The sequence below is a fragment of the Colius striatus genome, chromosome 9 (assembly GCF_028858725.1).
Source record: "Colius striatus isolate bColStr4 chromosome 9, bColStr4.1.hap1, whole genome shotgun sequence".
Lineage (NCBI taxonomy): Eukaryota > Metazoa > Chordata > Aves > Coliiformes > Coliidae > Colius > Colius striatus.
Genome location: NC_084767.1, coordinates 13,217,495 through 13,226,985, shown reverse-complemented (window position 1 = coordinate 13,226,985; position 9,491 = coordinate 13,217,495). Strand labels below are relative to the sequence as shown.

Sequence of the window (9,491 nt, the reverse complement as noted above, 5' to 3'; positions counted from 1 at the left end):
CGACTGGGGTTGTTGGCTTCGTCCAGCTCCTCACCAAGCTGCGGTGCCCTGGTTTCAGGAGCCGTTACTGCGGCTCCTTCTGCCCCCTCTGTGGCTCTCCGCTGGGGCCAGCCCAGGGCTGCCGCGCCGGTGCTGCGGGGCGGCAGGGACGGGGTCTCTGGGCGCGCTGCCGCTGGCCGGGGCCGGGGCCGCCTCAGGGGTCCCCGCGCGCGCGCCGGCCGTTGGAGCCGTTGGAGCCCCGCGCACGCGCAGCAGGGGGCGGAGCTCGCGCTGCTGCCTCGCGCAGGCGCCGCGCGGAGACAAGATGGCGGCGCCCGTGGACCTTGAGCTGAAGAAGGTATGAGACGCGCTGTGGTGGCTGCCGTGTCCCATCTTGTGTGTCCTCCCTGTCCCCCGTCACCCCGCCGCGTCCCGGATGGCGTTTGTCCGGTCCCTTCCTTCGCTGTAGCCCCAGGCCTGGCTCGGTCGCCGCCGCCCGGGTCCAGCAGCGCGGGGCCGGCGCGCCGCAGCCTGTCAGGCAGCCCCACACAGGCGCCGCTGTCCCCTCCGCAGGCCTTCACCGAGCTACAGGCCAAGGTGATAGACACGCAGCAGAAGGTGAAGCTGGCCGACATCCAGATCGAGCAGCTGACCAAGACGAAGAAGCACGCCCACCTCACAGACACAGAGGTCATGATGCTGGTGGACGAGACCCGCATGTACGAGGGCGTGGGGAGGATGTGAGTACCTGTCTGTCGGTGGCTGATGGTGGGGGCTTCCTCGCCATGCCGAGGGCGGCTGCTGGCTCCCTGTTTGGGCACACCTGGCTCCTCCAGCAGAACGGGGCAGTGGCTGCAGCCCTATGCGTGGGGAGGTCCTCAGCTTGGATGTATAAGAGGTCTTGAGACGGCCATCCTGGGCAGGAGGCTCATCCTTTTGCAAAGAACGCACGGGCGTTCTCTCAGCATCTTCATTTATTTTGTTTTTCTCACTGTCTTTAACTTCTAATTCCAGCAAGCAACCTGGAAATGCAGCAAGTCTTAACTGGGCTTTGTATCTTGGGATTAGTGACTGGCTGCCTTGAAGGAGGACTGTTATAAGTGTTATTCTTGATTTTATGTGGTTTTGCTTGCTGGCTCTGTTGGCCATGATGGTCATGTCTGGCACCTCTGACAAGTCTGTAATCTAAATTAGCAGAGCAGTGTTCTAATGACAAGCAGCATTTGTGAGAAGGGCCTCACAAATCCACCTGGCTTCAGTCATTTCCAATGTAGTTTGCATCAGACTCCTTGAAAAACGTCTGTATGCAGCTCACATGCTCAGGGCTTTGCATGAATGTTCCACAGAAATACCTTGTGCAGTATCATGCCAGGGGATTTCCTGGATGTTGCCTGAATTTTTTAAACCCTTGGAAGTGAGCATAAAGCTCCTGTGGGTAGTCCCAGTGTGCTCATGAATAGATACATGCTTCTATGTGTTGGATGGCTGTCAAAAGATGCACCTTAAACCAAAAGTAATGTGTTTTGATTAACTTCCACAACATATTTGCGGATTTGACTTCAATTTGACTTCAGCAGCCTCTGACAGAAGACCATACAAAGTTCCTTCAGATCTGACACATGCTTCCTTGATAAACATCACACTAGATTTCTATGTTTCTGGTCTTGAGAGTACTATGATTTTTCTCTTGTATTTCTTGTCAGTTGAGGAACAGTGATGACTGCTCAGCTTGGGATGTGGTGTTCCAAAACACTGAATCTGCTCTGACTGCTGCCAGAAGGGGTGGTTGTATCAACCACTTCTGCACCCCATGTTTTCCCCACTTTCTTTGTGTTGAAGTGGATGATCACAGGGCTGAGCAGTGAGACAGATCAGACTATGAGTGCCCTGATCCATCAGGCCACGCAATCTCCAGATCAAGTTGTTGGGAGGTGACAGGACTTCAAGGCCAGGAGTGGTATGTAGTTTGCCCTTTGCTGCGAGTTTTCAGATGAAGTTACACCCAGACTAATGGAGATGTCCAGCATGGAGGGTCCCTTTCTTGTCTCCCAGTAGATAAAACTTTTGCACGTAGGTGAATGAAGTGTTGAGTTGGTGTGGGGATGCTGGTGGCTGGTATTGTAAAAGGAGACAGATTTTGACCCCATGCAAGAGGCGACTGCTGTGGTCACAGCAAGCACTTGTGTCTGGAGGAGTCATGAGAGGACTCATCAGGGTTTTTGTGTTTGGCTTTGTCACAGAGCAGACAGGTGAAAAGGAGAAGATCATGCTTAAAAAACCCAACATGTAAAAACATCCAGAACTACAGAATACTTCTGTATGGAGAATTCCCTCAAGAGACCTTAAAAACATGGGTGTTTTGGTCTTTGGCATGAAGTAACTCTGTGAATCAGATGTGGGTAGTGGACAGTGTTTCAGTGCTGACTGAACGTTGTCCTGCGTTCTGCCTCTGCCTCCTGTTTAGGAGCAAGAGATGCCTGCCTTCTTTGTGTCCTGAGAATTTCATACATTCTGTGTGCAGCAGCTGTAAGAGCTGCCCTCAGGGAGCCCCCTCTGCTCCATGAGCAGACGGGCACAGGCCCGGTGGGCAGTGCTGGCTCCTTGGGCATGGCAGAGACGGCCATGGAGCAGTGCTCACCTTATGGTGGTATTTGAAAGCTGGACATTTAGTGGGCTTTGTTGGACTGGTCACTATGAAAATATAGATTTAAGAGAGTGCTTGTCCACTCGTTCACTCATTTTCCTTATTTTTCCCTCCTGCCTTAGCTTGCTGTGGTGTTTCTGCGAGCTCTTCCTGCTGTGGCTGTGGGGCTAGCGGCTGCCTTGCCCATTGGCGGCAGCCGTGCTCTGGTATCATCTATGACATTCCCTAACGTGGAGTACATGAGGCTGCTCTGGAGCCCGGTCCATCTCCTAGTAGAGAACTGATTGCTGAGATCTGGGCTTCTAGCAGAGCAGGCTAAAGCAACCCTTGCGCAGGAGTTAAAATCCCAGGACAGACTGGCATCTTGTGTTCCCCTGGAGACCAAAGGAGGTGGTCATTAAGGTTCTGCTGGACATACAAGCCATATTCTGTAAAATGGAGTTGCAGATTATTTCCCTTGTTGGCGTCACTGGCTTGCACAGATGTGGGAGTTCAGCTGACAAAGGCACATTTATGCTGTCTCAGTTACCTTTGCATAGTCTGGCATGCATGTGTTAGAGCTCTGGTGGGTTTTGGTTATCCAGGAAGGGTGGAGATCTGCATCAGTGTTAATTCTGCTTATCAGTGCTCTTCCGACTGCTTGCTGGAATAGCTAAATTCTTGGGAGTGAGTTTTGTGCTACTATTCCTGTGCTCAACCATCTTTTTTCTTCTTTAAGCTGCTACTTGGAATCTGGCTTCTGGTAGAGTTTCTCTGTTTTCTCTCCAGCTTTGGTGGTTCTGGGTGTGTGCAGGGGGCTGGTACATACTCTTCTGTAGGATGAGTTACTCCATATCTCTGTGGGGCTCAGACAGAGGCCTGAGGAGCTGTGGTGACGTGCTGCATCCGGGGAGGAAGCATGCCTAGTGCTGTGCTCACTTCCGCAGTACTTGGAAAGCAGTTGTGTGGTTTTTGTTCTCCGAATCCCCATCTTCCTCCTTCCTTTCTGAGAGGCTTTCCCTGCACTGCTGCCCAATATGAAAGTCTATTTGTTGTTCCTTAACTTGGTCTCCTTTTGTTTTTTTAGCTATTTTAGTGTGTCTGTCATGCAGTGGCTTTACTGGCCTCCACGTGTGGGGCTCAATTTACTTTTGCTGTAGATATTTTTGGTTAGACATGAGAAATGTCAGTGTCACATAGTAGGAGATGATGAATTGCTGCGTACTGTACATATCCATGAGGCTGGGATATCATCTGAGTGGTGGCATCTTGCCAAATACATTTCAATTCTGTTACTTCATACTCTTTTGAAAGGCCTGTTACGTAGCCTGAGACAACTACCGCTATGCTGGATCTCTGCTTCAGCTATTTGTGAACTGATATCATCGTATTTCTTTGAGAACTATGCTGAAAGTTTAAGCTTCAGAATTCTGTCTGAATATTTCAGAGCTTTCCCTTTACATTCTTTTAACCCATAACCTGGATGAGGTCCTTATTTATAGAGGAAAAATGTCTGGCACTTGTGCTAGTCAGAGTGAGGAGAGCACTACAGTTTCTCATGCTGTGCCAAAATAGATAGTTTTGGTTGGATGCTGCTTTATCATCAGTTTATTTCTACAACAAATGTGAGAGCAGTTAGAAAAGATAAGAAAATAAAATTCAAGCAAATGCAAGGTTTTTCTGCAAGACTAGTATAATGTTACAGCTGTCCCTATCACATGACTTTGTACAAGTACAGTACTTTATGGAGATAGCTGCAATAATGGCATTTTGACTTTGTTTTGTTTAAGAGTGGTTTGTATTTCTGTGGCTGAACCATACATGAGCGAAACCTTAAATATTCTTGATGGTTCTTGGGAGTTAAACACATTCCTGCTTTACTGTGACTCTTGGTTGTCCTTGAAAATGAGACAAGATAAATCATTGCAAGCTTTTTCCCGAACCCCTGGAGACAACAGTTGTTTCTGCATGTGGCTTTGTACAGCTGCATTTTTACTTCTTGTGTGTGTTAGGAGGCTGGTGTTGGATTCTCCCAGCACAGATCACTAGAGTGTGATGGCTGTGCTGTACTTCCTGCTCATGTTTCCAAAAACTCACCAGAACTGAAGGACATGCAAGGCTTCATCTTTATGGGTCAGTTACTAACTATAGGCTGCTGTGTGAAACCCGAGTGTCTCCAGTGGCCATGTCCTTGGGGAGGCTGTGTGCAGAGCCCGGTGCTGTGCCTGGCAGCTGACAGGTGCCGCAGCACTTCGTGCACTCCCAGGAACAAGCCTGTTGCTGTCAGCCCCTGGTCAGCCTGTAGTTTAGAAACTTGAAGCTCCTCTATCTCGCTACTGGAAAAGGGGAGATTTTATTTTCCATAGTAGGTCTGGTGTGTCTGGGAAGTGCAGCCAGGCACTGGACTGTGAGGGAAACAAAACTTGTGTCCAGCTGCTTGACCACTGTTTGTACTGTATGTTGAACAAGACAGGGATGTTGGGAGATGATGTGTGAGTAATCAAAAGCTGTGGGGTGTGACACATGAGTGTAAGCCATAAGGTTTTCCATCACCCAGTTGCTTTTTATTTCATTTTTTAAAGTTTCTTTTAAACTACTTTTGTTGCTGCCTGCAGTGTTCTTCACACTGTTCTGTGTGAGTGGGCCCATAAAAGTTGACAAGATCTCTTTAGAGAGCTGTCACACAAAGTAAAAATCAAAATGATACCTGCAGAAGTAACACAGTAGCAGTGTGTACATATGCCTTTGACTTAAACTTTGGTGCAGTGAAGTTAGGGGCAGCAGCTGGTTGTCACCGTCTTTCTGGACCATCAGGAATGTGAGAGGAGCACAGCTGGTCAGCGGGCTTCCTGGTTAACTGCAGACACTAGTGGGATACCAGGAGCCTGGCCTCCCAGATTCTGCTCTAGATGAGGATGGGAGCTTGTTCTCTTGGGCACATGCTCCTTTTCCATTTTCACATCTGATTTCTCAAACACTTCCCCTGCCTTCCCTCCTGTTACTTAGTTCTTGATCTTATTGCTGCTGCCCCAGGCTGCTCATTTGTAATCTCCGGGATATCTTGGTCCAGTTATAGCTCTTCTGCCCTGCTGTTTTACGTAATTTCTCCATGCAATACTGAAACTTCAGAGAAGGAAAGATCCGTAGCGTGTGTGCAAGAGGTATCTGCCCAGTTCTAGGAAGCAGCTGCATTTCATGAGAAAATTTTCTGTAGACAGAAAACTGGTGTAGAATGGACACGTCTGATTAGTCACTCTTTGTCAAATGCATAAGCAGCAGAAACAAATGGTTTTACAATAAAAATAATAGCTAATTAAAAAAATAGGTGTTTTACTTTGCTAACAGGTTTATTTCAAGTAGGCCTATAGTCCTAAGTCCCTCCTCCCACTCCATTCCAATTGTGCTAGAAGATTAGCATACAGCTTTTACTTGTGGTTGTGTTTAACTCTTTAGGAACATTTTTCTGTTGGGAGGAGGAGTATGACATTCAAACAAACCTCTTCATCTTTTCTTTATCCCTAACTTTTTCCCCCTGCCTGTTATCTGGACAGCTGAGAGGAAGGAGCTACCTGAATAAGTGAAAAGGAGATGGAACCTGAACTGAGGAGATAAGAGGCAGGACAGGGACAAACTGCTCTGTGCAGACTGCTGTTGTTGCTAGAGAGAAGGTTTGATCTGCTGTGACAGAGGGAATGCCAGAGCTTTCAAGAAGTCTCAAAATTTGCAGGGCAGCAGTTTGGAAGCCAGACTGTTGTGGGGAGGGAGGGCTGTAGTGAGGCACCTTTGTTTTTCCCTACCTCCAGAAACAGGAAATCTGGTGTCTCTTGAAAATGCAACCCATCTGTTGCCTTAGTGGTAGAGAGTTCTCTTTGGATACAGGCTAAACAAGTGTTAAATGTTTTGAGGAGCTTTTGGTGGTCCTGGTTTTGTGGCTTGATGTGGCAAATTACTTTGCAAAAAACTTACGGAGTTATTCAGTTATTTCTGAAATTCTGCAAGCACTTCAAGTGTCTCTCTGATATTCTGAAACAGCAGGGAACTTCCATTTGTTTTAATATTTAGTAGATTTAAAGTACTGTATTTTGAGTCCTTTCCCCCATTATTGTTATGAGTCGCTGTTGTATCCCCAGCTGGCTTGGGGATGGATGCCCTTCCAGATGTGGTGGTGATGGATCTGTAGCAGCAGGACGGAGTGGGACACGGTACTCAACACTTGGGCCCAGGGCTGTCAAGTGGGAATGCCCAGGGTCAGTCTCTGGTCTGCTGGGTGGATGTTGGCATAGGAGAAGGAATGGTACATCAAATGGCTTTAATACAAACTGACACCTGATCTAGGTGGGACCTGCTTCTGCAGGGTGGTTGGACTAGATGATCTCTAAAGGTCCCTTCTAACCCCTACCATTCTATGAGACACCTAGTTCTAAGCATCCTCTGACCTGGGTGCCTTTTCAAAGCCTGAAAGAAGGACAGTTTCCTTCATGACCCTTGTGTTAAAACACTGAAGTAATCCCGTGGGATGAGATTGCTGTTTCACACAAGTTTAATAGAGAGATGCCAGAACCAAAGTGCTAACTCAGGAATGCTACAACTGCTGTCTTGAATTGTTATTTTTGTTTTCTCCAAATCTGTTTGCTGAATTAACAAAATGTTTCAGCAAGTTAAAAAGAAGTATAAATAACAACCCTACCCACCCCCCCCCTCTCCGCCCCAGGCTTTCTGAGAAGAAATGATTTTCCAAAACAACATCCATCCTTTTCAGACCAGAAATGCTGATACTAAAAAGTTTGTTCTTACTGATTAGGAGACAACAGTGTGATTGTTTTGGTGCTAGCTAGTTTAACTCTAGCAAGGAGAAATACCTTTGTATTAGTCTTATGCTTGATTTCTTTTGACTTAGTTATCTTTACATTCCCTTCTATGCCATTTACTGCCTTACTTGCTTTGATGCTTTCTGGTGGTAGGATTTGCCATGTGCAGGACCTGAAGCCCTAAGTGGGCTGTGTGACAAGCACACAGTTGGCTCTCTTCCTCCTCACTTACCATTTCGGAGGTCTGTTCCTGAGCAAGACACACAACCTTTGTTTTCCTTGCAGTTGGATGGATTGACGTTTCAAGAGAGATGTGTCCTGGGTGTGTTTTGTGGTGTTTGGTATTTTTTTTTTCCCTTACTGTTCTTCCTTATTCTTGTAAATGCAGGAGACTTTAGAGAGAGACTTTTTTAGAAAGTTGTTTCTGTCTTCTGCTGTGTGAAACTTTCAAATACAGTACAACTGCAACAAATCTATTTGAAGTGCTTTATCTGGTCAGCATGCTATAGTCAATTTGAGTTTCCTTTGCATAAACAAGCTGCAGATCCTCATTGCTGCATACTAAAAAATTATGTTAAAGCAAAATTAGGATATTAAATCACTGAACCAGAGATATAGTGAAGAAAAACTACTCATAGAATCTTCACCTCCATTAACTGCAGCCGTGTTTGCCCTGTTTTACCCACATGATTTGAATCTCAACATTCCTGTAGGATAGAGGGGAGGCATTTGCTTTCTTTTTTTTTCCTTTATTTTTTTCCAAATTCTATTTATGTCAATTGAGCCTTCAAAAAAGAATCAATGATATTCTTTAAAAGCAGACCATAGTACTAGTTTATTATTTTGGATTGTGCTATATTTAATACACAGAGGTATATTCCTGCATTCTTTTTTTAAAGAACCAGGCACGAACAATAGTATAAATCTACCATCTAGTTAAGTGTCTGGCAATGCAGAAACTGCTGTTTGCAAGCTGTGTTACTATCTTGGCTTGAGGTAACGTAATATGTTGTAGGTATTGACCGATCCAAAAAAAAAAGGTGAAAAGGTGAAAACTCGATGTAAACATGGCCTGAAGTGCAGAAGAAACCTCACTGCCCCGCAGCAGGGTGGGATGGCCAGGGTGGGCTGAGCTGTGGAGAGGTTTGATGAAGCAAACAGTCTGGCACTTTTTGTTCTCTTCCTTTAGCTCCTTAAAGTAAATAGGTTTATGGCTTACAAATGTTCATCAGAGTAAAAGTTACCCTTGTTGTGGCCTACATAAGGCTTGATTTGGACTGCTTCCATTGCCGCTAATCCTAGTCTCGATGCGTGCCCCAGTGCTGTCAGGCTGACTTTGCACAGATTCTGCTGCCAAACAGAGATGCTGCCAGCATGCTTCAACCCATGTCTCCTTCCCGAACAGTTCTTGGTGCATATTCACCTCTCTGGGTGCAGTAGTAAAATGACACGTGAACTATAAACTGCTGGAATGCATTCGTATATAATCCTCCCAATATAAGCCACAGGATTTGTTTTGCTTTAAGGTATGTGCTGCTTTGTCGGGGGGAGGGGGGAATAGTTAGGCTTAGCTATATTGAGAGTGACCAAATCAGATGACTGACCACTAAAATAAAAGCAAACATACGAAAAGCTTCAACTCATCTATTCCAACTCCATCTGCTTCTGAACAAGCTCTAGTTAGAGCATATGATCTGTTGAATGGGAAATTCAAAAATCAGACTGAAAAATGCAAAGCCCTTAGACATGAAGGATGGCAGCACAAACTATAATTAGTCATGGTTTTCCTTTTTCTTTTAATATCTTGAATCCTTGCTTTGTTTGCAACTGAGTAATTCATCAAGGATGACTGAAGCGGGAATTTGCTGGGGTATAAGCAGTGCCTGTTATGAACTGCACAGGGAATCATTTACAGAAGCACAAGCAGACCCTGGGAGCGTTGAAGGGGACTGCTGGGCGCTTGCGGCTGTGCGCAGCAACTCCTGTTCAATCAAGCTAGATTGCTTGGGATCAGCTTGTGGGAAGCCTCTCTTCCATTGGCTTTGAACAGTACTTAAAATGCAGTAATCCCTTACTGAACA

At 46.2% G+C, this 9,491-nt stretch overlaps 1 protein-coding gene across 1 annotated transcript in view; it reads left to right on the top strand.

Moving 5' to 3' along the window:
* Positions 1–268: 268 nt before the first annotated feature.
* Positions 269–9,491, top strand: part of PFDN1 (prefoldin subunit 1) — a 28,467-nt gene continuing 19,244 nt past the window's right edge. The window contains exons 1-2 of the mRNA XM_062002520.1: positions 269–337; positions 553–719. Coding sequence (XP_061858504.1) covers positions 305–337; positions 553–719 — 200 coding nt within the window. The 5' untranslated portion in view covers positions 269–304. The remainder of the gene's footprint in view (positions 338–552; positions 720–9,491) is intronic.